This window comes from Phasianus colchicus, chromosome 30, assembly GCF_987193195.1.
Source record: "Phasianus colchicus chromosome 30, bPhaCol1.hap1.1, whole genome shotgun sequence".
NCBI classification, from domain to species: domain Eukaryota; kingdom Metazoa; phylum Chordata; class Aves; order Galliformes; family Phasianidae; genus Phasianus; species Phasianus colchicus.
In genome coordinates, this window is record NC_143465.1 from 3,214,418 (window position 1) to 3,240,865 (window position 26,448).

Consider the following 26,448-nt stretch of genomic DNA (forward strand, 5'->3'; position numbering starts at 1 on the left):
AGTAGTGACTCATTAGAAAAACAAATAATCAAATGAGTATAAATAAGAAGAATTTTTTTAATCATGAGACCCCAAAGCCACTTTTACTCCCACCTCTCCCAGCTGAGCATTCCAAGGTTAATCAGAAAATGAGTTTTCATCAGTAGCATGAGGTGCCTTACCGTGTCCCACGGCACGAACGAGCTGAAGGAAATCCAATGGAGTGAGGAAACCTGATGTGCTTCAGTTTTTATACTCTTCCAAGGAAACAGTGATTGATTTATTTAGACACCAAACCCAATCACAACTACCCATTTACTGGGCATAATTTTGATTGATATCTCCCTTCCGCCACCTCTTTTGTTTTCAGCTATGTCAAAGTCACTGCGTGGCTCCACCTACTCTAAGTAGAGTGAAGAAACTGAGAAAAGTGGATGTGCTTATGGATTTCCAGTAAAAAAAAAAACGGGATTTACTTTCACCTTCACCCTCCACATGGTTCCAACATTTCCAGAATGGGAAATGTGAGGGGGAAAAAAAGAGGAACTTTACTCTTTATAGGCATAGATGATGTGTCTCTCATTTGAGAACATGTTTCTGAACACTCAGACTTGACTCTACTGTGTTATTATTTTGTGTTGCAAGTGGAAGCTCGATTGGAGCATATTAACAACCCACGGTATAGTGTCAGGGTTGCATACTGTCTCCAGTCCCATGAGCCTGAGCTTTCCAAAAGACAAAACAAGCCAGAGGATGAAGTGATGCAAACACAGGAAGCTCCAGGTGCTCCGTAGCTTTGAAAATATTGACCTCCAGAGTAACAGAGGGTAAAAAGGCCCAAGAGCCAAAGGAGCAGTGAGGTGGTCTTCATGCAGACTCTTCTTTTACCATGCTGACTTGCAGAGAGCCTGGCATGAGAGCAGAGCATGGTCACTTGTTTTCCCTTGGGGGGTGGATTGTTAAAACTTCATTGGTACTTCCCAGCATTTTTCCCTAGTTAGTGCCTGGGGCTGTTAACAAGACATGGCCAGCTTACACAATTTTAGTGCTGAAGAGAGTCCGAGGGCCATTTCACTGCTATGACAACTGGTAGTTATATTCACAATGGCAAAGAGATGCTCTGGGCAGTGACTCTTCTGCTGGGTGACCATGACAGAAGAGGAGCAGCTTTGAAATGAGGCATGACTGTATTGGGTGTTTTATATTCAGTGGGAATTTTAGTCATCACTTTATTGAAAACTCTTGGGAGCATATGAGAATAGGGAAAGCTCTTCTTGCAAGGAGAGCAGCATTTTTTTGTAGGTTCTTCTGTCAAACTGGAATGATTACAAAGAGCAGCAGCATACCTCCAACAAAACCCTGCAGCTCCAGTCAAGCACTGGAAGGATCTTTCCCCCAGAGCTGGCTGTGGCAGCTGTGTCTTGCTTTGTTGTTTCAGAGTCCTGTCTCCATGGAGACATACATGCCACCATCATCTCGAGGTGCCTCCCTGCTTGCTGCCTCCTTGCATTCCCTGCCCTGGAGCACGAGGTCTCAGCCATACCTCATCTTCATGCTTGGCAGCAGTACCCATCAACCTCAATGGCACACCAGCCTCACAGCCACCATCCTGGGAGGAAACACCAGTGGTGATAAGGGACCCTCTCTGCAGCACATGGGCTCTGTTAAAGGCTCTCTACAGGAAACCTTTTGGAAGACTGTCAGCTAGCCTGAGTTTTCACTTACTTGGACAAATACAATGTGAAGGAGACACAATAGCAGTGATACCAAAGCCCTTTAGTGGCATGGACCAGGGAGGGAAGTAGGGCAGGGAAGACAGATGTCAAGGGATGCACTGTTTGTCTGAAAACCAAATTAAGGGCCGTGGTTGTACTATGTATTTAGCATATCTGGAACAGCGTGTTTATCTCCGCTGAGATAAAGGACAGTCATGAAGCAGTAGTAAGAGGTTTAGCATGTTCTGGCACATAATAGATGAGTCCTGGGATGTAGGACCCGACCTAGGGAGCAGGGCATAATGCAGCTTGGATTGGTTGCTCTAAATGAGGCTTGTTGGCTTGGTGGGGTGGGTGAAGGTAACACAGAGATGCTGACACACTGCCAGTTTGTTACAGGAGATATTTCCAGCAGTAAAACATGAGTATTCCCAAGCTGATAAGGATAGCAAGAAAATCAGAGTTTGGCACTGTGTTCCTGGATTTCAGGAGCAAAGTGAGATGCTCACATTAACTGAAGAGCTCTAAGGTGAGCCTCAGCCAAGCTATCGGAGGTCTTAATCTGCTATAAAAGCATTTTTGCTTCCAACCAACTGCTCCTTCAGTTCCTGCAGATCCCTTTTCCCAGAGTCTGAGTACCAGAGGCTGAGAATCAGACAAAGCGGAATTCTTCTCCCATTTCACACATGGGATGGAGTGATTTGGGAAAACCTCAAACCTGAGACTTAAACCAGAGCTCGAAAATCTCAGTGCAATGCTCACCGCCTGCAGATAAAACCCTCCTTAGTGGAATAAAGCCACATCACAAAGGCGTGTGGGTGCCAGAGCTCTTTTCTCCACATGATTTAATACAGAAATCCCAGGGTGCAATGCTTGTGCTGTGAAGCACAGTCTGTAGCTCCTGCAGTTGTCACAGGAGGGTGGAGTATAATTACTACCGAGGTTTATGTGCTTTCATGATGCTTTTCTCAGTATCTCCTGATTACATCCTCTGCGTGGATGATGCAAGAGGTGCAATCCTCACATCCGTCCTGACGTGCTGCTGGAGGAAGAGCAGCAGATGCAGCTTTAAGCAGTCTGAACACCTCAGATTCTCTGTTTAATTCTCCCAACTTTACTTTTTGCATGTTGCAGGGTGGTGGGTAAGGAGGAAGCTCAAGCAAGGAATGGGAGAGCTGAGGACACTTTTTCCTCTGTCTCTACACAAAGACTTCAGCTTCTCCCTCATTGAGTGAACATATAAAACATTTAATAAATAGCCATGATGCACCATGTAGCTGTGATCTGCAGCATCCTCATGGCATGCAGCAGGGTCAGTGTGGGGTTTATAGCCAACCTTACATCCTGGGCAGCACGCAGGGCCACCACAGCATGGTGACATCCCTGGGAACACGCGTTGCTGGGCTGGGAACACACATTGCTGGAAGCCACTTGGGCTTGGTGCTCCTCAGCAACAACAAGGCAGTGCCAGGACAATGCCATGTGCTGCTTGGGGTGGCAGCTGCTGCTCCCATGCCATCAGCACCTAGGCCTGAAGACATGAATCCAGCTCTGCTGTGCAGAGGGTATTCTCCTTCCCAAAGCACTGCTTCCTTTTCCTGCCTGTTTCCTCACTCCCTGTCTGCAGACAAGGTGCAGCCTGCCTCTGTTGCTCCATCCTCGTGCCAGCTGGGTGCAGGACTCAAGGGAGGGATTATTTCTAAGCTGGAAGTGTCTCTTACTCCACCTCTTGCATTCTGCTTCTATTCTGGGGATCAGAGCTTCCAAACCTTTACCCTCCTCACTGTAGCTCTCCCCCTAGGACAATCCAGAGAGAAATTGCTTTTTTCTCTTTCTGTTGCACTTAACAACTCAGGATTGTGGCTAAGGCTCTTTCCGTAAACCCTTCTCATTTAAACACACAGTGTGCTCTGTGTCACTGTCAAGGAATGTGATGATGATGGAAGGTGATGATGAGGTCGGTGTACCCCAACAACTTTCCCCAATGTAAACCCAATGTAAACCCGGTGTACCCAAACTTTCCCCGATGTAGAGTGGCTTTGGCAATCCAACACTCCAGCCATGGTTTCTTCCCTTATTTCACTTTTCTCTGCTTCCTGCTGTTTGCCACATACATGAAAGCCATGGGCACACCCTGTTTTTGATTTCCCCCTTTCCTGCATCCTGGTTCCTCCTTTGTCTGAAGCCCATTGGGAAATTATCAATAAGGAATGGAGTTACAAAATGGGGTGGTTTGGGCCTGCCCTACAGCAGCAGCACCTCAGCACAAGTTAACACAAAGAAAGTTTGTGTTAACACAACTCACAGCATGGCATCTCACAGTGGTTGTGTCAAAGCAATATCCTTTAGGCCAAGGTGCTTCTAACAGCTGCTTTGGTAGTGAGTGTGTTTGGATGCTATTCTGCTGGATACAAAGAGGTGATCCCCCCCAAAGGCTTTTGGCTCCTATATATTGAAGTGTGGTACTGTGCTTTGTACCTATATCAAACTCAGGCAAACCTAGATCATAGGATAAATGCTTTACCAAGCAAAAGAAAGCTTTTCTTTTCTTTTCTTTTCTTTTCTTTTCTTTTCTTTTCTTTTCTTTTCTTTTCTTTTCTTTTCTTTTCTTTTCTTTTCTTTTCTTTTCTTTTCTTTTCTTTTCTTTTCTTTTCTTTTCTTTTCTTTTCTTTTCTTTTCTTTTCTTTTCTTTTCTTTTCTTTTCTTTTCTTTTCTTTTTTTCAGACAATGTTTGCTGCAGGTGGTAAGAAATGGCAGCATGGATAAACAGATTATTGTTTTAAATAACTAAACATCTAGCAATTTTGAGAAAGTGCAGCAAAATTCATACACGGGGCTGCATGTCTTGCTCTGGCATATCAAGACAAGCCTCAACCTAGAGAGGAGTCTATCAAAGGGAGATAGCAAAAGATAAAGCAAAAAGGATAAGTGAAGATTGAGCAATAGCCCTGCTGAGTTAAGTATGCAGATCTCTTATCACACCCATGGTCTCATCACTGAGCAATTTGGTAATGGCAGGAATGTTGGAGCATGAAGGGAAATGCCAACCAAGGCTCCATGGTGTACACCAAGGGGAACTGGGAACTGAGGCTCCATCACTGCCCTTCCCATGCCCAGTGCTCACAGTGAGATGGAGTGGGGCTCAGGAGGGGCACAGCAATGGACCCCATGCCGGTCTGCATCATAGGAAGCACCCCCTGGTTTCTGAAAGCTCATTCTTGGTTTTTTTGCACAGAAGGCAGCACAGCGTGAGCATAAAAATCCCACAGGAATGAGCTGCCACCTGCCTTCTTCCATGTGGTTTGTATACTCCCACTTCCAGTCAAATGAGCCCATTGGATGTATTAAATGGTGACCAGAGACACCCCAGGACCATTGCTGCCTTTCTGGGTGGGAAAAGACCAATTGAAAAGACCAATATCCTCCTGTTTATAGATGGGAAAAGAGGCACAGATTGGGACCACCAGCCCACAACCACCGCAGATCCCCGTGGCAGGGATGTCACCTGTCACACTGAGCTTCCTGCCCCAGCCATAAGGGAAAATGTGGTTTGCTAGGGAACTGTGGGAAAATGTGGTTTGCCAGGCAATTATGGGATGCTCTTGCTGGAGGTTACCAACTCATCCAACTCAGCACTGTGGCTCAGAGGTACGTGACATGGGAAGTGCTCAGTGCTGCCCATCCTGTTGGTGCTTTGCACAAGAAGTATCTTAAAGCCCTTTGTTTTAATGAACTTACACTGAAGTTATAGCAATGTGAGAAGAGTCTTTGTGTATTTTCAGCTTATTTGCACAGCACAGACCCCTTATAGGAGGTAATTCTGCTGTTCCCCTGTAAGCCCAAGCAAGCAGTTATTACCATCATTAATTCAACCTCTCAGAATCTTTTGAAGGAGAACAGCAAAGGGAACAAGAAGCCTATGTGTCTACCTTGTTTCACTATCTGCAGCTCTGAGCATAGGAGTAAGTACTTTACCCTGCTTTGCCCAAGCCTTTTGCCCCTACAAGCAGTTTTGTGGACCCAACGCACAGCATCCCATAGGGCTGGGTTGGAGGATGCTGGTTGTCACTGAGGCAAAGGCTGCTCCCTGTGGCACCTCTCCAATAGTGGGCTCTCATTGCTCTCATCCTCATTCCTTCCCTTCCAAAAGGCAACGGGAACATTTCTGAGATGCCAGGAGGGAACGTGTCATTTGTCTCCCAGCAGCACTCTGCGTCAGGGCCAACCTCATTTCAGTGCCCCTCATGGACACGTGGTGATGATGACTGTGCTCAGGACCATCCCCCTGGGAAGGAGCTGCTCTCCACCTGACAAGTTGGGCTGCATTGCTGCCTATTTGTATGACCCACCCAGCTCTTTAGTGGGTCATCTGCCCAGTTTTTACCTATGACACAAACGCAGCTTCCTTCCCATGTTATTCAACCGGTTTGCACCAGCCCATTAAATTACAGTCATCGAAAGGAAAGTCTTAATTGCTCCATTCATTATCATCAGTGGTCATATCCGACAGTTAGCTTATTTGCCTGGGAACACCCCACAAGCTTCGCAGGGGTTTTTAGATGAGATCAACACCAGTTGGTCCAATAGGGGCGAGGACAGTTGGAGAGAGGAATGTGGCCAACACAGGGGACCCTCTCCAAGGATTTTCTCCACTCAGAGCTCCTCTCTGCCACTAACATCCCCCAGGATGAGGCTGTGATAAGAAAGGCAGACACAACCAATGGTAAAACAGCTTTGTAAGCAATTCCAAAAACTCATGTCAAATCCTGGGTCCCTTTGGAGCAGGAAGGAGTTGGCACATTTGGATGAGGGATCTCACAGGGTCTGCGATCTCCACATCTGAGAGAGATGTGGCATTTGCCCTCTGCAGCTGAAAGCCATCCCTAGAGGTGTTCAAGGCCAGATTGGATGGTGTCCTGGGCAACCTGGTCTAGTATTAAATGTGGAGGTTGTTGGCCCTGCCTGTGGCAAGAGGGTTGGAAATTCATGATCCTTGAGGTCCCTTCCAACCTGTGCCATTCTGTGATTCTGTGGAACAGGTTTACCACTTCTTTCCTTTTAAAGCTGACCCAATTTCTCCATCACATCACTTAGTCATGGGTGAGCCAACACCACATCCCAGCCTCACAGACCTGCTCTTCTACATCGCTGCTGCAGCAGCATTGCATCACTTTATCACTGCCTTCACAGTCAGGGGGCTGTCAGCAGTGCAGCAACTCGCAATTTCAACAGCAGGGCGCATCGCTCTGCACCGCTCAGCCTTCTCACGCCCACCTCATTCTTTAATCGCCCCAAACATCTTAGGCAAAGTCACGGCTCTCTTCGCAACGGAGAAGGGAAACGGTAACAGCGCTGTAGGTGGAACGACGCCTGTTTGGTTCGGAGAAGTCGGGCTCTGCGCCCTGCAGAGGTCCCTGGAGAGCAGCAGCTCTCCGCGGAGCGGTCCGCGGTGTGCGGTGAGCGTTCCTCCACCGCGGGGCGGTGCTCCAGGACCGCGATTGGAGCTCCGGGATGCTCAGGTGGGAGCAACCCGGTAGGGCTCAGTGGGGCAGGGCTCCATGGGGCGGTGCTCGCTGCAATGCTGGAGCCGTCACGGGTTGTTCTTTCTGGCTTGAAGTCGTAGAATCGTAGAGTAGTTTGAGTGGGATGGGACCCTAAAAGGTCATCTGGTCCAACTCCCCCGCAACAAAGAGGGACAACTACAACTCAGTTAGGTTGCTTGGAGCCTCATCCAGCCAGATTTTGAACGTCTCCAAAGAGGACATTCACCATGTTTTTAAAAGGATGAATATAATTATTTTGTTTAATGCTCCCCCATCAAAAAGGGAGAGGAAAATGGGGTTTTCCTCAATGTGGGGCTTAAACTTGGTGTTTAGTTGGTCTCTGAGGCAAGCATTGTGGATGGCCAAGAACAGCAAATGGTGAGAAGGTAACAGACTTAATGCTATTAATGGGAAAAGCCCCTTGTGCTAAGGTGACCCCACAGCCTCTCACCTCCTTTGGAGGTACTTCTTGTACTTAACAACTTAGCTGCTTGTTTCTCTAGATAGAAGTACTTTGAAACAGGCAACTTCAAGGATGTGGGAAACCTTTTTATAGTGCAATTTTGCTGTGGAGGAGATGATGAACCATATAGATGGATTTGTATAGTGGATAGGAGGTGGAAAGCATTCTCAGCTCATTCCCTTCACTCAAAGGTTTGAAATCACTCTCCTCAAAAATCACAGGGTCTGCAATCCCCCCAGGTTCCCACTTCTGATAGTGATTAATAATGTAGAATGGCCCAAGGGTGATGCTCTGCTTTTACAAACCAAAACCTGCTACACCACCTGTAAAACCATGACAGATTCCCATCCAGCTTCTGTACTAACAAGAACTGTGAACAGAAAAATACAGATCTCTGAACAAAGCCCAACATTAGAGATACAGCAATGCCCACTTCACTACCACCTGATAGGCCCAACAAACCACAGAATCCAAGCCCCTGTGTTTATCTGGAGCTGCATTGCCCCCAGCTGCTCGTAGCTCATTGCTCAATGATGAGGGCACTCACCAAACAGAACCACCATTCTGACATCTCCTCTTTTCTCCTCTTGGAGGATGGATTTGCAAGGGAAGGAGTGAAGTCAAGAGGCAGCTGTGCCCTGCAGCTGCACTGTGGGACGACTATGGGTATGCTACGAAGTTCTTGCTTAGGGAAATAGGTTTGGATGGCTTTAAACTGTATTGTGCACTGCTATGAAAGATTTTGCTGCTGCTATGTCCAGCTGGAGCAGCCTTACAGCCTCTATGTACTGCAATTTCCTAGATAATATTTTCTCTACTCATTACTTCTGTGGCATCCCAAAGTGTTTTAAAGCCTCGAGTTGTAGCATCCTCTTGAAGTGCAACTCGGCTAATTGCAAATGAGCAGCTCATGGCTCTGTCACTGCTGGAAGTGCTGCGGGAGCTGCAGAGGCTGGCGGTGCCCACAGGAGGGCACAGCTGGGATTGCATTGGGGCTGCTCCTGTCACGAAAGCAAAGCATGCAGCTACTGTACCTTGTTAGCTAATGGAGCCCGAAGATTACGTGGAAGTGTTTGAAAAATGGTAATAAATGTTGAATGCCATGCTTGGGACCATGCTCAATGAAAGGTTTTGGGTGGTGGGTGCTGGCTGGTTTGGTTCAGGTGCTGGCAGAGGTGAGAGGTGGTCTGGAGTGAGGGTGGATAGTGATAGGACAGGGGGGAATGGTCTTAAACTGAGACAGGGAAGGTTTATGTTAGATACTGGAAGGAATTTTTTCACACAGAGGGTGGTGAGGCACTGGAACAGGTTGCCCAAGAAGGTTGTGGATGCCCCATCCCTGCAGGCATTCAAGGATGTGGCTCTGGGCAGCCTGGGCTGCTGGTTGGTGACCCTGCACACAGCAGGGGGATGGAACTGATGGGCACTGTGGACCTTTTTAACCCATGCCATTCTAGGATTCTATGATGATTCTATGATTATGGCACCCTGTGGATCCCTAAGGCACACTATAGGGTTTTATGGCACCCTATGGATTTCTATGGCACCTTATGGGTTCTCTGGGCAGCCTGGGCTGGTGGTTGGCAACCTTGCAGGTAGCAGGGGATTGGAATTGATGGGCATTGTGGTTCTTTTTAACCTAGGCCATTCTATGATATGAGATGACTGTGGCTCTGGGGGTGTGCAGGGAGTTGCCTGTCTGGGATTGTCCCTCTGCCCCTCCTCATCCAGTGGACAGTTTGGGTCAGGGCTCTGTGACCCGATGCCTGTGGGTGTCCTTGGGCTGGGGCTGTCAGGTATGTTGGGCTTAACCCAATGTGAGCCTAACCAGCATGATGGGTTTGTCTGCCTCTGTAGATTGTTCATTTGTAGGTGTCCATTCCTGAATGGCAGAGACACTTTAATGCTTCCTAATTTCTCATGCCTTTGGCTTTTAATAAGAAACAATTAAAAAAAACCATGGTGGTTGCCGCCCAGCTTATTGAAAGAGCAGAGAGCTGTACTGCACGGGAGCATTTAAATACAAACTGTGTGTGCTTGCAGTGCAGTGCTGTTCTCCAGAAGTGGTGGGGCTCAGAGCTGGGGGATGGGAAGCATCTGAATTTCCATGCAAGTGGTGGAGAGAATGTGATGAGCAGCAAGATCTTAAATGAAGAATCTTTCCAGATGAGTGCTGTGCTGTAACACCCTAAAGCCTGCCTGCAGTGGGGATGAAAAGCCATGCAGGAGATGCTCTGTGCTGTGAAGAGGGGTACAGAAGGACTCCTCTGTTCTGTGCTCAGTGTGCTGCTTTCGTGACCAGGAGAGAGCTCTCCCCTCTCTGAGTACCACCTATCCACTTTGCCCTCCTTTGAATGCACCACATTAGAGAGATGCCCCTGGGCTGCTTGGTGGGGAGTGCATCTTTGTTATTAATGCTCTCCTGGTCGGCAGATTTGGAGAAGGCTTAAGTCATCCTCAGCTCTGCTGACTCTGGGGAAGTCATGCTGCTTCAGAACTGCTCTTTCTGAGTTTTCAGCTCCAAGACAATCACTCTGCCTTTATTTCTTCAAGCCGTTTCCTCTTTAAAAATGCATCCTTGCTGTGTTTTGTGCTGAGCTTTTGGCTGCTGTGCTGTGATGGAGTGTGATCTGTGTTCCCTAAACGTTCCCTGAATAATGGAAGGTGAACTTCTGGAGTTTGTTTCCAAATGCAGAAGTAATTGTTGGGGTCAAATCTAATTGCAATTATTGGTGTTTGGTGTCACATGACCTCAATTTACAAATAGCTTAATTTCATGCTGCATCAAGCAGCATGGCCCAGGGTTCAGAGCAGAGGCCTGGCATGTGGCTCTTGGGCTTAATCTCAGCATTTGCTGCTGGTTTAATTGATTCACTGTTAGTCATCGTACAGCTGAGTCAGCTTTTATTGTGAGCTGTTCTGAGATGTATTGTGAGATCCCAGTGTTACCAGCACAGGTGGAAGCAGTGCTCATCCCCCCCAACACTGCAGTACAGCTGGGGATTTCTGCTTGGAGGCAGCTGAGTTAGAGGTGGGGGGTAAAAATAGAGTGGGCAGTTTGATGCAGTAGAGACTTTATTACGCATTACGTATATACAATAGAAAATAAGGCAAGAACTTCAATTTATTGAGGTGTTACATTGGAGATGGATATATAAGCAGGCAGTGCTTCAGGAGAGAGTTGCTTCACACAGTGCATCCCCTTGGCTTGAAAGCAGAATCCTGTTTTTCATCAGTTGATGAGTTGTATTTTTGCTTGTTGCATACATAATAAAGCACAGCACTCACGTGCAGTTTCTCTTTTACAACACCTCCTGTGGAGAAGAGTTGAAAGCAGGAGGAAATGTGCATTTAGCAATGCTAGTATGGAAGGACCTGGTTGGTATCGGCACTGGGCTATAGCTGATACTGCTCTGAGGATGCACTGCCATTTGTGTGAGTGACAATGCCTGGAATGAAGCTCACATATCCTTTACACCAGCAATTGCAGAAAAGTCGAGATGTGGATGCGTTGGAGATGGTAGGAGGCTGTAGATACAAAGCTATGAGAGTATAACGTGGAGGGGGTGGTTGTGAGGTTCTGGGGCTATCCACAAGCCAGTGGCTGCAGCAAGGGATGAGCTGCACCTCTGGAAGCTGTGCTGAGCTCGGATGTGGGGCTGCATCTCGCTCTTCATCCATCTTGCTCTTCGGTGCTGGGGTGGGCACCTCTGGAGCTTAGCTCTGCCCACAGTGGTAGTGGTAGCTGTCAGACCACTGGTACGAACAAGGGTACGAGCTGTGCTGACCCACGTGGACCGGAGCACACACCTGAGGGCGTTCCATAACACCCACCTGCCTGCAGTGTGGCATGCACAGGTGCTGCCCGTGGGGCTGGGAGAACATCATGTTGCACCCATCAGCAGACTGGTGGCTGTAGGAGGAAGAGTGGCCCTCTACCACGTGCTTCTCCACGCAGCTGGGTGTGCACGGTGTGGGGCACTTGGGGCTGCTCTGCACCATCCTCCTGGTAATGCACTGCTTGGCATTCCTGGAAGCACAAGACGTGCATGGCACTGACTTCACCACGCCAGGGCTGTGGCACTGTGTGAATGCTGGTGTGATGTTCTTCGCTCCACCAGGGATGAAGCACTGCTGCTTGTATTGGTACCAGTAGGACATCGTCCTGGGCTGGAGATGAATCTGAAAAGCACAGCAGGAGATAAAGGTAGATTAATTCCCTGCAGAGTGTTGCTTCTGTCTGATTAGCTCTTTTACGCTGTTGGAGCTTGCTGCTCTGATTCTCAGCCCTCATTCTGTAGCAGAAACTGCACAACCTGGCATTTAAATCACGTTATTTAATAGCATCAGATGAAGTAGGCAGCTATTATTGCTGGAAGGGCAGTCAGGGGCTCAGCTGCCAAGTGACCTGCATATTTCTGCTACTGAAGCAACAGCATAGCTAAGGTTGGTGCTGAGGTTCTCATCTCATGTAGTGAAGGCTATTTGCTTTCCAGCTGCTCCAAATGAAGCCAGAATTGCTTTCTGCTAGTGCTAGGTAAAGCCAAAGTATTTGCTTTACTTATTTGAATTGCAGCTTGGAAGATCGTCTCTGTGGTAGGCAGAGTGATGTGGTAGGAGCTCTTCTTAGGTGCCTGATCATTAGGGAAAAAGCAACTTTTGAAACCTGGCTCAAGCTGCCCATGTCTCAGATAACTAAAAAGTCAAATACAACTCCATCTCAGGATGCAGCTGTGTGGTTGCTCTCCCCGCTCTGCTATCTCCTGCTCTTCCTTTCCTGAATTTGCTCAGCAGGAACTGGGGACCAAAGGGCTGCAGGAATCATGGAGGTCTGCTCATAGCTGTGGAGCACCCAGTGCTGCCCTGCTCAATTCCTGGAGGCAGAGGCACTGCCCAACTCAGGTCATCAGACCTGCCTCTGTCACACGTGAAAGGTATAAGGTGTCCAAACGCAGGGGGAAAGTGCTGAGATCTCAGATTTCCTAATTAAAACTCAAAATCTGACTGCAAATCAGCTTTGCTCAGCACTAGCAAATGACACTCGGGCGTCTGCGTGTTGCAAGGCGGTGGCAGCTGTGTTTGCAGCCAGACAGGGCTGCCCTGAGAACAAAGCTCTGAGGGTCAGGTCCCACCGGTGCAATTTGTTTGCAGAGGGATCAGCAGGGCTGGGAGGCTGCAGGAAGCTGGTTCAGCATCTTCCCGCTGCAATCTGAGAGCAGGTACTCCCTGAGTTTGTAAAACAAACAGAACACCAAAGCCTCTGTGGCACTGTAGAAATCACCTAAACCAGATTGATTACTATGGTAGAGGTCAGCTGCCCACAGAGTTGCTCAATTTACTGAAATCAGTGCTCTCTAACACAGCAGAAATGTAGAATTCAGGATTTTCAAAGCAGATTAAAGGTACTAACATCGCCAGATCACCACATCCCAAACAGAGAGAGGTTCTGTAAATCTCAGGCTTAGCTTCAAATGCCTCAATCTATGCCTACAAATAGGAAAGAGATAAAGTTTTTCAGAGGAAGCAGCCAACTTATTTTTCACTGCATCATTTCAGGTGCAAACTGAAAGCATCAGGAAGAGAACATTTAGCTAATCAGAAATAAAAGCAGGCAAAAAACTTACCGAGCTCAGAGAGGAGAGTAAGAACTGGATTGGAGGTGTGGAGATATGTGTTTTTATATGCTCTCTGAGGCTGCCTGGAAAACCTGAGCCATTGTGGATCAAATCCTAATATGGGGGAAAATTTTTCAGGAGCAGCTTTCATTGGTTGTAATAATTCTACTCACTGGGGATTATTAGTACACCGTGATCCCCAAATAGCATGAAATGTACCTCACACCCTGCTGGGTTCTTTCAATGCTGAATCTTTATGGGATGAGCAGGGCTGGGAGGGATGCTCCTAACGCCTGGCATTCATTGTGTGTCTGATGCGATGCTTTTCAAAGGTTATGGGTCCCTCCCTGGCTTTATGAGGCTTCGTGTCTGGTGCTCTTACAGCTGGAAATGGGGTCAAGGGATGGAGTGGGCATTGCCCTGTGCTGCTCCAGTGTGCATCCTTCGAATTGCTGCCTGTGATTGCTGTGATGGAGACCAGCTTGGAGACCTTTGCTCTTGTACAATTTTAATGGGCAGTTGCGAGGATTTCTGAGAGGTTCACTGATGAAGATGTTGTTTCAGAGCCTCTGTTGGTGCTATTCTGTTCCATGTGTGGGTAAAAGTATGCCTGCATGGGTGTGGTATCTGGGAAGGGCTTTACCAATAGGGCAAAGCTGAGCTATGGTGTATGGGCACTGATACAGGTCATGGTATGTGTTGTGATGGCAGTTCTACAAAAATTCATTCTTTTTGCCATTTTTTCCCCTTTTTCCAGTTCAGAGCATCTCCTTAGGAAACTGCTGTGTGATTTTTATAACTTCTTATAACTTTTTATAAGGGCAGGTAGTGACAGGAAATCATTTTAAACTGGAAGAGGGGAGATTTAGACTACGTATCAGGAAGAAATTCTTTTCTGTGAGGATGGTGAGACACTGGAATGGGTTGCCCAGCGAAGCTATCAATGCCCTCTCCCTGGAAGCATTGAAGGCCAGGCTGGATGGGGCTGAGCAACCTGGTCTATTGGGAGGTATCCCTGCCTATAGCAGAAGGGTTGGAACTGGGTAAACTTAAAGATTCCTTCCAATTCAAAGCATTCTATGATTCTATTATTTTAATGGTTTATTTTCATGATGTTATGGAACTTGTAACTACAACACACAACTGATGACTGAAGAATCCCACTGGTTTGGCTAAATGCTGAATAACTCCATGCTCTATTAGCACCTGAGTACTTGAGGGTATTGGTGGCTCTCTGTTTATTTCTTGACACGAGGATGACTATTTCCATATTTACATTTAAACCTTTGCTTCTTCAGGTGCTGAAATGTAATTCCCAAGCGTTTTCAAGCTGTTAAATTGAGTTGATGCACGTGCTGTTGTCCTGCTTTATTTGCTTCTGGCTGCGTTAGGCGGTGACAGTTGGCTGAGGTTCAGCACTTGATGCATCACTTCTTTCTTAGTTCACTGGTGGTGCTTGAGCTGTAATACTCTTGTTAAACATCCATGTGACAACATTAGATGTGTAGAACATTAATGAGCTTTTATGATGTGCTTGGGAATGCTTTCAGAAGGGACCTGGGCACCTAATGCTGGTGTTAGCCTTTGTGTGCTGCACATGGGCCCTGCAGTGATGTTGAGTGTAGGCAGAGTGGCTCTCTTGTTTTCTTCAACACAATGTTATTAACACATTTTAAAAAGAAAATTCAGCTCTTCTGTCTTCCGTTGGCTAACTTGAAAGCGTTGATTAGATTTTGAATTCCACCCTTTTTAAGGATTTAGGTTGAGGTTACACTGCTCTCTGATTTCGGCTGAGATAAAGGTGTATGTTGCAATTTGCATGGTTATCTTCTATTATAGGAAAGGCAGGGCTAATTCCCCAAAGGAATGACAAGTGTCTCAGGATCATAATGATCAAGGATTGCATGAAGATAAATCTCAGTTTGCAATTAAAGGAATGTGAAAATATTAGGGGTTTCTAACCCCCAGTAATACATAAGGCAGCGGGGTCTGGTATTGTCCTTCCAAGACATTTTTCTACCAGTCTGATATCAGGTTCCCCCAGAGATCTGTTGGAAAGCTGAAACTATTCTGCAGTTTTTCCATGTCTTTTCCTTGATACTGTGCTGCTGTTCAGAGAGGGAAGGCTTTGAGATGTCTTATAACAGGGCAGCCCCAACAAGTCCTCTCTACTGTCACAAGAGCAGCAAAATGTAAATCAGAATGGACAAGTTGGACGTGGGGAGCATCTGTATGGCACAGCCCATTGCATCTGTTGCTGACTCTGCTGCTGAGTGTTGGTGAACCTCAGCGTCCATCTGTGTGTTTAATGCTGATGATAACCCCGTGCCAGCAGTTACGATTCATCACCAAAAGGAACTCGATGTTCTGGGTTTGTAATGTGTTATTACAATGGATTTAGGCGCCCTTTTATTGAACAAATGACTTGCTGGCAAAAATGACCTGTCAAAGTCTTGCATAAGCCACACTCTTTCTATTGCCTTTTTGTCATGTCCTTTATCAGGTCATGATTTATAGCTTAGCAGCAGAAGATGCTTAATTTTATATATGATATAGTCTTATTTTTTTTCTTCCCATTTTTTTTTTTTTTTTGTCTGGTCAAAACTTGCATTTTTAAAGACACATGTGCCTTGTGTCTAATTGGAAGAGCTGTGCTGACTTATTTGGATATATTGCTCCAGAATTCAGCCTGAAGAAGCCTACAGAACGCCCAGGCTTTGAGCAGGCTTTGCATTTGCCTGATTTCATCACCAAATTGTGAACACGGCTTCCCCATGCCAAGAACGCAGCGTATCCCTCACTTTTGCAACTCTACCTAGGCTGAGTCAAAGACCTCTTCTTCCAAGCAGACATTTGGCTGTTGGCTACTGAATCCTCTCATGGAGGAGGGATTGCATATGAACAGTATGGTCCTTTAGTTTTCTCTCTGACACACAGGGTATCCCCTCCATGTCAACTTCTGAAATAGACAAGAGGTGGAAGAACAAGCTAATAATTACAAAGGGTGATTTATTAAAAACAATTGACATTCATTAACGATGTTAAGTCTTGAAAGAAACGTGTTTAGTAATTGATTGGGATGCTGTGCATGCAGGTGACTCAGGTGCTTTGGGCAGCCTAAAAGCCAGTATAAAAACACTCAGCATCAGGCCGTGTCCGACCATTTCTCTTATTTCTGTTGCGCAGTAGGTAAGCTTGATTTGAATTCTTCTTTCTAAATAAACCTTTTTCATTTTCTTGTTTTAAGTCAGGGTGAATCCTATGCAAATATTCTGTAATATCAAACTCAAGTTTTCTTGATGTAAATACATCATTTTGCTGCTGTTCAGCTCTTGGCTGTGGTAAATGCTGATCTTCCAATGCTGTCTGGATGATTAACTCCTATTCCTTCTTCATGAAGTCTCATTTCCACGTCTGATGTTCGATATAAGACTTATAGGTGATGTTTTCCAAGAACCCAGCTATGAAAAACTCTGCCTTTCCCTCTAACCTGTTGGTAGCTCTCTATTCTAACATTTGATTGTGGAGCTTGTAAGAATTTATCCTTCTTCCTATATTGTTCCCTTGCACTTCAGATCAACCATCTCCCAAATGACTCACTCCTTGAGCCCGTGCACTGATGGCAGCCCCTCACTGTGTGGGGTGGCTGTGCCACAGCCTGTGGCAAACAGCTGCAACGAGCCCTGCGTGGTGCAGTGCCCCGACTCGACGGTGGTCATCTACCCTCCGCCAGTGGTTGTCACCATCCCTGGACCGATCCTCAGCACCTTCCCACAGCAGAGCACCGTGGGGTCTGTGGGAGCCCCTGAAGTTGGAAGTGGCTTCAGTGGTGCCCCAGCTCCTGGGGGCCTGCACGTCTCTGGGGGTGCCCGCTGGGCTCGGGGGTACCCGGTTGGGAGCTGCAAACCGTGCTGAACTTGGTGAGGAGCTGCTGGAAGAGGAACATCCAGGAGATGCTGAGCAGAATGTAGACCTGTAGCTAAAGCTCCAGCATTTGGAAGAACCAAAGAACCTTTGAGGCTATCAGTGAAGTTAATCTGCAGATGTTCCAATCTTCTGAAGAAAAAGAATCCATTCACATCCTCCTCATATTACCCTTTGCTTTCTTTTGTTTCCTAACGCTTTCCCATCTTCCTAAGTGCTCTGTTCTCAGTGCAGTGGACTGAGTTTGTAACCCAGTAGGATGCCTATAGGTATCATTGTGACAGTGTGTGGGGATCAGGCAACGATCCCATTTTAGCTTGCTTTGTCAGTGCTTTCTGTGCGTAATGAGGTGTGAGACAGGGTCTTAGAATCAACCAGCCCATGCTCTATGCTTTATGTCTGTCTCTGCAATAAGGAAACAGCACCAGCTATTACATGAATCACCTCACATCAAATCACAGGTTGCAAGCAATTTGTAATCTGCACCATATAATTCTGCCTCTGTATGATCTGCTTCTTTCTCATTAAACATGACCTTGCAATATATTCCTGGGCTCTGCGTGTGTGTGTATTCCTCTGCTCCTCTGCTCCTGGTTTGTCTCAGTCCTGCAGCACTGAGCTGATCCTATCGCTCTGCTTTGGGACAGTGATAGCCTGGAGAGATCTGGGAATGGTTGTGTGCACCTCCCTGCCATTGCTGTCCCTTAGCAAAACTGCTGCTCACAACTCTGCTTCTATTCCTGGTTATGTGAAGCTGCTGAATCAAAGCTGGCTTTTATTTTCAGTATGTTTTCATTGCCAGGTATCATCAGGCTTAAACTCCCTACAGCAGTGCTAAGAGCATCGGTGCAGAGGTGCGTGGAGGTTTGTGTTTCTAGGATGAAACCAATGCCAAAAGTTTGGTTTCAGGCTTTGCCTCTTTGCTGTAGAACTCTAGAATTCTGGTTGGGTCCATTTATGGAACTTCAGATTTCCTCAGGAGTTTATAGATAATAATAAAGCATAATAATGCTAGAATGTTACATTACTTGGAATAGTTGCTCTTTGGAGACATATCCTCATGTAAGAAAACAGAGCAGGCGGGCACCATAATGGTGCGTAATTGATGGCTGGATGAGATGGTTCAACCACATAAATCCTTCCCTACAAAAGAAATCCCCTAAACCTCAACAGCCAGATGAAGGGATCTTTATTACTTTGCTCGTGGCATATTTGGAAATAAAACTCGGTAATAAACTGGAGTGTAAATTTACCCTTTCTGTGTAATAGGTTGAGACTTTCAGTCACCACAAAGCACCGAGTCGTTAGCAAAAGGGAGAAGTTTTGCTGGTGGATTTCTATGGAACGATTTGCATTGAATCTTTTATTCCTTTAGATATTAAGTACCTGAAGAGGACACTGGTGTGGTTTGTAAGATAGTAGAATCATTGTTCACATCTCTTAGGTTGATTATTTGCATTATGAGATTGGAATATTCATCTAAAGAGAACTGAGATTTGGAATGATTCTCATTTCTCTTGCTACTTCTGATAAAGCAGGATTACTATACCACTTTGCCTTCCTCTCTGTGATGTTGTATTCTAAGAAATCTTCCAGAGGCATTCATACAGGGACTCAATGTCTCATCTGGGATAGGTTTGCCCTTTAAAAGCTTCTTGCTCTGGCTGTGTATCTTCATGCTGAAAGCATTATCCTGCAGTGTGCCTCATGTGGGCTGCTCACAAGGTGCGTTTAAATTGGCAGTTTCCCACATGCATGCAGTAAGTACATCCTGCTGCAGTCTGCCATCTGGAAGTTTAGGGGAAATTATAGGAGTTAGTTTTCTGTTAACTAAATTAGCCAGCCATCCCCTGTGGTGCTCTCAGGCAGGCAGAGTTCCTCTAATCATCCCGCTGTTCTTAAGCCTTAGGGCAAAAAGTCCTACAAAACAGGGGAAGTGCTCTTTACCCACTATTGTGAACAGGTGTATGAGAAACTGCGGGATACCTCGAGATTAATCCGTGGGAGGTGAGCATCAGTGCTATTGACTGATGCACAGAGGGATTAAGAGATGGTTTGAGCTGCAGTTCTATGATTTAGGACTGCTATGATCACACTGATGTTCTTCATATGTACAGAGCTGCCTGGTAATTAAAGGCAGCTCAAAGGAGATGAGCTGAAGTTATTGTGGTGGGAGCCTCAAACCTTCCTCAAGGTTTTCCGTGGGGAACCCAGCCCTTCCTGCAGCTGACTGCAGCTGGCAGCAGGATTATATAGAGCATCACAACAGTTACTGCTTGTTTCAAAGCGTTGTACTGATTTGCTGCCTGTGTCCTGCTAGGAGGTGAGGGTGGAGGAGGGTGCTAACCTTAGCATCTCACCAGGGTGTCCTTATCTGACTTCAACTTGGTTGAAGGAGGGCAAAAAGTGGTGAGGTCTGAGCCTGGCCCATCTCCTGCCTGAGGCTGCTCCTTCTTAGATGAAGAACTGGGTCTGTGGGCCTTGTCCTCTCCTGTGCTTCAGTCCAAGGTCAATTGCTTTGCACAAAAGTACCAAGGAAATGAAAAAATGGGCTCAACAGAAGGAAGAGCATCTACAGCACAAGGGAATCTTTTGCCAGCTATCATCGTTTCTCTGGCGATGGAAACAGCTTCAGCACTCTCTGCTACATCAGTCAGTCTTTGACCTCAGCTCTGTCAGCTGAGAAAAAGCTGATGTGGGCAGATACCATGAGGGAAAGGGTATGTAGGGTATCTCTCAGAAATCAGCCCAGAGGTGCCCCCTCGAAGTCACATCTACAACTGCCTTTTTGACTCTTGGTGATGTCTTTGATGTGCAAGTGGGCTTGCATGGGCTCCATGCAGCTATGTCTAGGCTGTGCTTGTTGAACCACCTCATTTTGTGCCAGATTATAATCTTTACTATTTTAAATCTAAATCAAGACTGCTCAGTGTTCCAGTGGAACATAATACAGGCAGACAGGAACTGCCTGAACAGCCTGGCTGCTCAGTTTGCAAAGCAGAGGACTTCTCCAAAGGTCATAACTTGATTGCCTTTGGTCTTTTCTATTGGGTGTCTTTCTCTAACCTAAGAAGCATTGCCATCTTTCCTTGGCAGACCACCTGAATGTAAGTTCCACTCAATAATATTTCCTTTGGAAGTTATTTTTCAAGCACAAAACACAGTTTGATCCAGGAGCACATGTGGAGACAACTGAGGTGATTTTCTGGAGAAGTGTTGAGTAAATTCAGGGCCATGGGTTAATTAAAAATGGTAGAACTTCTTCCTAATTTGGGAAGCAAGTTGGGGCTGGAGTATTTCAGATGGAGATGTGACAATGCTCTCTGGTACCTGGAGTCTAAATCTCCATCTTAGTTTATGTTTTGTCAGTGGAACTGCTGGTCCCTTTCTGGTGGTATGTCAGCAAAGACAAAAGGAGAAGAATAGACAGCTGATGTTACCATGCAGAGTCATTTTAATGAATAAAGAGTGAGAAGTTACAGAAATAAGTTTGCAGCTTTACAAAAGGGTCTTCAGCAAGTAGAGTGGGTCTGATGCCAGATGATGATTTCTCTTCATGGAATTTGTCAGTCCAGGCATGTTTCTTGCTCAGAGTTGCTCATAAATTCTGATTACTGCCATATGAGACACAGCATGGATATGTAACAGGAGCTTCTTTCCATGTTGTCTTTGGAGAAGTTCATAGTTGAGCAAAGTGGACTTCTTCATGGCAGTTCAAGTCTGATTCTTGTTGACATAGAACCATATATATCACTATAGCAATACAAAGTGGCTGTAAATTAATTTAAAAGGAAATTTTCTAACCCACCTAGTAGAGTAAAGCAAGACTTTCAGCAAGGTGTAAGGATGCCTCAATACTTGCTCTAGTTCAAATTGCCCTTTAGAGTGATAGCAGAAGAGATAGAAATATTAGAGGGTTACATATAGGGTAATGCAGCCTGGCACCCGCATGTCTCACTGAACACAGCCAGAGGTGTGGGTACCCAGCATTTCTCAGCACCATGAACTTAGCAAAGGATCTGTCTCATTACTTTACTGCCTTTCTGCTGGTTTAGCATGGATAGCAGCTTCAATACCAGTATCTGTGGCCAAGCTGAGAAAAGAAGGGATGGCGGTGCCCAAAACCAAAGAAGTCCCCGTGCCCATAATAACCCCCATGAGCGCTCAAGCTCCTGTTCCCATACAGGCTCCCAAGGCTTCTGTTGTAGCCATAAGGGCTCCAGTGTTGGTTGTAGTCATGGTGGTGGCCCCAGTGGAGGCCATATGGGTGCCTGAATCGGTAGTCATTCAGGCCCCAGAAACCATGCAGGTCTTCCTGGCAGAAGGGTGAGTAGTGCTCGTTGTTGTAGAATTCCCTGTGGAAAGTCATTGCTGGTTGTTGGAGGGAAACCTGAAACACACAGCAGGGAACAGAGTGAGTCCATATCCTCACCAGAAGGCTTTTCACCTCTTAGCCACCTCGTTTGTCTGTTTAGCCTTCTGAATCCCCCCAAACTTTTTCCTCATGTAGAATCATAGAATGGCTTGGGTTGGAAGGGACCTCCCCAAGGACCATCCGGTTCCAACCCCCCTTGCCACAGACAGGGCCACCAACATCCAGATCTGCTACAAGTCCAGGTTGGCCAGTGCTCTATCCAACATGACTTTGAACACCTCCAGTGATAGGACATCCACAGCCTCTCTGGGCAAAACACAGAATCTGACAGTACTTAGAAAACGCTCTATTTACCAGCTGAGAACTGACATGCACATGTACTTTTATAGCATGCATACAGATATATACACACAAAGACGTATCAAAAAGAATAGAGTAGAGGCAGTGTGGACTTACCCGGTTCACTGAGGAGAGGAACTCGAGAGAAGCGAATGAAGCTCTGGAGTTCAAGGTCTGTATATATACCCTCTCGAACTCCAGTGTTAGCTACACGATGGATCTTATTGCGTGCAGTATCCCTTCAACTGATGTAATCAGAGTCAGTGATTTTCATATTTTTCAAATTCGATGTAATGACACACCTGTAATACCTCCAGAATTTCTTTCATCTTAAAACAGGAAGAAATAGGCTCAGCACATTTTTAGTAAAATTGCATGGAATTCTTTGTAGTTGGGTGGATGGTATGTTTAGGCCATTACCGGTTGCGCAATCTGTGTGTAGGTGCACCATTTACTTGGGATTCTCATTTATGGTACAATGTGGAGGGGAGAAGAGGAGGCTTTTTCTGTTGTGTTGAGATGTAGTGTTCTATAGATAATCTATTTGGCAATGCTGTGACCTGTGATTCATGCCTGGTGATATTGGTGGGTTTCTCTTGCCAGCAGTGTTAGTTTTGTTCCTCATTCCATAGCTCTGATTTTCAAGAAACTTCTCCATTTTTGCTCTAAGAATATTCCCATGTATTTCTTCCTATTTTGGAAAAGGATTTTTAGCTTTTGACTTGTATAGAACATACAGTACATCACCTTATTAGGACACAGAAACAAGAGAGCTTCTATGTTGTAACTGACCATATTATTAAATCTGGTGGTGTCTTTTGGTGACAAACCATTAATATTAAAATACTGCAACACTTTGCAAATTGAAAACATTAATGAGTGTTTATGAAGAGCTTTGGTATTCAAAATTCTGAGGATGCCTCAACATTCTGCTTGCTCATTATTATTCTTACTTTATATTCAAATTAACGGAGGAAATTAGGTGAAGGTCATGCAAGGAGTTCTGCAGAAAACTCCAGTATTCTACACGATTGTACCACATTTGATACATGTTGATTCTTCACTAAGAAAATACAAAAACACTGTCTTGGAAGGCAGCATTTAGCAAATCTCCACAAATCCTTATCATTTATTATTTTCCAGTCCTAGTTTGTGCTTGTTTTCTTCATTTCATTCTGCTGAGCTCATGATCATGTCCTCCAGTGAATTAAGGTGTAAACGATGCGGTCGTCTCATTTTTGTTGAAGACATTATTTCTGCTTACGCAGCAGCATGACTTTTGTTCACAATCAACATTCTGGAGGAATGCAATTAGGATTTATTTGTTGGCTGTGCTGGTTCTGCAGTTTGCTCAGTAGCGTAACAGAAAATTCCATAGGAAGACCCTGCCACTCTACATCAGAGTTTCTGATGTAAGAAGATTTTATGTTGCAATGAAATTTCCTCTCTCTCTAATGGCTTTGGGAGCTTACAAATGCCTTTATATTACATTTAAATAAACTCAAGTTTTGACAGAGAAGACAATAAAATGGTATCAGGAATGTAGTTGACCTAGAACATTGTAAGATGAAAGAAACCTGTAATATGTGTGACATAAGTGAGGCTGAGAACACACTAATAATCCCAAACAATGAAGAAAATTATATTAATTGAAGATATGATGAGTACAGGCAAATTTGTTTTCCAACCAATAAGGCTACAAACCTTTTGAATATGCAAGGCGTCTTAGATAAGCCACCAGAGCAAAGAAACAGTATAAAAAGGGCTCTGAGCTCCACACTCTCTATCAGCTGTCTCACCTTCCTCCTCCTGGTGAACTCGGTAAGCCTTCATGAGAATTAGAAATATTGGCTTAATAAGTTGTTAGGATTATTGCAACTTCCTGAATTTTGAGGTTTCGCTGTCTTGTATCTGTGCTTACAGCTTTGCAGAGTGGGCAGGTTCAATGCTTTGGTGCTGCTTTAGATGTTCTGATGTGTGCTAATGACTTTGTAGCTTCTTGGGTGGGCTGTTAGCGTTTGCAAATCCCAGTCTGAAGTCAGTGTGGACTGAAGCTGTGGATCCAGCAGCTGTGGTGAGTCGTTATGGCAAACACCATAAGATTTAAGCTTTACTTAACCTTAAAGCTCTTTACTTTTAACTCTCCTGAAGACTGTCTCGACAAATTTGGGAATGCAGAGCTTTACACAAAGCTGATACCCTAGAAGAAATTTAGGATTGATAACTCCTCACCTTATTCACTAAAAATAATCCTGAAAGCAGAGTAGGAAAGCTTGGAGTTGTTAAAGGTCTGTTCCAGAGTTGGTAGGCAAGAACGGAAATGAAATGGTTTAAAATTTTTGGTTAATTGGGAAAAAAATCTGATGATGGTAGATGGATAAAGTTGAGAGAAGGGGAATGGGAGAAGAGGTGTAACAAAGAAATTGCATCTGTCCTTGGCCCCATGGGACCACTGAAGAGGGCTTTGGGCTCTGAGCTGTGACTATGAAGCATTTCTCACTTTGTCTCTTCTTTGTGCTGCTGTGTTCCAGGTTTGCCCTCAGTGCAGAAAGATGACTTTCCTCCACGATGACTGCTACTTCCCCAACAGTTACAGGGGCCTCCACAGCTACCGGGGCTATGACTACATCAGCCCCTACAACTACAGGGGCTTTGGTGGCCTCTACAACTTTGGGGACCACTATGGCCATGATGGTCTGTATGGTCACTGGGGCTTCTATGGCTCTAGGGACCATTATGGCTTTGGAGGTCTGAACGGTGGCTATAGGGGCCTGTATGGGGACTGCTATGGCTACCCAGGCTGGTACAGCAGCCGCTACGGTCACCACTTCGGTTCACGATACGGTCAACGCTACGGCTACGGGGGCTGGTAAACCCAGCAGGAACGGTGCTGATATGTGAGGACCAACCCCAGTCTGGAATTACGGCGAATCTCAGCAGCATCTTTCTAATGCACAGAGCCCAGTGACAGCAGCTTCCCTCTGCGGAGGCATTGAGGCTCTGCTCTGCTGCCCAAGTGCTGAAAATGAATGATCTTTTCCTTCTCTGTTTGCTCTCTTGCCTCCCAAACTCTCCTCTTCGTCCATTGCTGGAGCAAAAGCTTGCTTCTCCTCAGCACCCATTCTGTACAAACTCCAGAAATGCTGCTGGAGAGTCTGGCTTTTGTGCTTGTTGCAGTGATGCACAAAATATATTCTGAATGAATAGTACAGGTGTGGTGTACCGTGCCTTGCGGAATGTAGTCTTTCTATTCTGGAATATATCTGCCTTTCATATTAAAACCTATGCTTCATCAATACTGTATTTCTGTGTTTTTGTTTTTTTTTGTTTTTTTTTTTTTTTTTTTGTTTGTTTGTTTTAAATTTTTCACTTCCATTTCAAGAACACCACAGATGGGATGTCTGAAATTTATCCTTACCTTTGTGCACTCCTGGATTCTGTCACAGATCCTTATCCTCCTGACACTGGGAAACACAACTATTTGCAGCTGCAACAAACTTCAGCTGCACCTCTGCATTTTTCAGCAGCTCCACACTCTAGCTTTGTGTGTTTCAAACCAGTGGTTCATTTAAAATAGTAGGTGCTCCTTTTGGACTAATGGGATGTGATTAGGACAGGACTCCTCAGCAGCTGTGACCTGTGACACCAGGTACACTGGAGCCACATCCATGCTCCTTTTCCCATGGAAGTTGAACTTGGTGATCTTTTTAAGGCTCTTTTCAGCCTGTCCCATCCATTCTCCCTTTTTCCATGGAAGTTGAACTTGGTGGTCATGCAGGTGATTGCAAACTCCTCTACTTAATGGGTAATCCTGATTTAATTTTGGAAGAAGATCATGTTTTATCTATTAGGGGTTCATGTCCAGTGATTCCAAAGGTAAGACAGCAGGGCATTTTTGTCTGCAGGGTCATGGGAAAGAGCTCAGAACCCACAGTGTGGAAGACAGTTGGATCATGACTGACTTTTCCCAACTTTTTTTTTTTTTTTCATTGACCTTTATGGGCAGAGGGTTGACTTAAATGAATGACTGCGGCTGTGTGGTGAGGATGATGACGGTGCTTTCCTCACCACTTCCCTGGCCAGTGGCTATGGCTGCCAAGAGCTGCCAAAATGCCATAGGGATGATGAGAGCTGTGCACTGCTTTGTTTCAAAAGATGCCTCCTTTTTTTTTCCTTCTTTTTATTTTTTGTTCTCTCTCTTCAGGTTCTTAGTCCCTGGATTTAGTTGGTGTATATTTATATTAAACTCCACCAGCTGCTAATGCAATTTGTCTCATGGATGGTAATAGGGTTGGAAACTTATCTGCATGAAGAACATTTCATGGAATCAAATCAGAGACTCATAGAATGGTTTGGGTTGGAAAGGACCTTTAAGATCATCTAATTCCAACACCCTGCTATATATAGGCAGGGACAACTCCCAGTAGACCAGGTTGCTCACAACCCCATCCAACCTGACCTTCAATGCTTGCAGGGAGAGAGCATCTATAACTTC

At 45.6% G+C, this 26,448-nt stretch overlaps 2 protein-coding genes and 1 long non-coding RNA gene across 3 annotated transcripts; 2 read left to right on the forward strand and 1 right to left on the reverse strand.

Annotated features, from left to right (window-relative positions):
• The first annotated feature begins 8,308 nt into the window (after positions 1-8,308).
• On the forward strand, positions 8,309-25,006 carry LOC116239577 (uncharacterized). Its single transcript, XM_031609695.2, has 2 exons — positions 8,309-8,366; positions 24,485-25,006. Exon 2 carries the CDS (start codon positions 24,506-24,508, stop codon positions 24,824-24,826), a length of 321 nt encoding a protein of 106 aa, XP_031465555.1. The 5' UTR covers positions 8,309-8,366; positions 24,485-24,505; the 3' UTR covers positions 24,827-25,006.
• Positions 8,844-17,768, forward strand: LOC116239598 (uncharacterized). The gene is made up of 2 exons (XM_031609720.2): positions 8,844-8,875; positions 16,891-17,768. The coding sequence occupies exon 2, from the start codon at positions 16,907-16,909 to the stop codon at positions 17,228-17,230; it is 324 nt and encodes a 107-aa protein (XP_031465580.1). The 5' UTR covers positions 8,844-8,875; positions 16,891-16,906; the 3' UTR covers positions 17,231-17,768.
• Positions 21,235-22,130, reverse strand: LOC149914355 (uncharacterized). Its single transcript, XR_016460460.1, has 2 exons — positions 22,071-22,130; positions 21,235-21,629 (listed from the first exon to the last, which is right to left on the reverse strand). It is a non-coding gene; the product is annotated as an uncharacterized LOC149914355 (long non-coding RNA).
• Positions 25,007-26,448: the final 1,442 nt, after the last annotated feature.

Bases quoted from the DNA above. Each gene is read 5' to 3' on its own strand.
- LOC116239598 (XM_031609720.2), top strand. From the start codon at position 16,907: ATGACTCACTCCTTGAGCCCGTGCACTGATGGCAGCCCCTCACTGTGT.
- LOC116239577 (XM_031609695.2), top strand. From the start codon at position 24,506: ATGACTTTCCTCCACGATGACTGCTACTTCCCCAACAGTTACAGGGGC.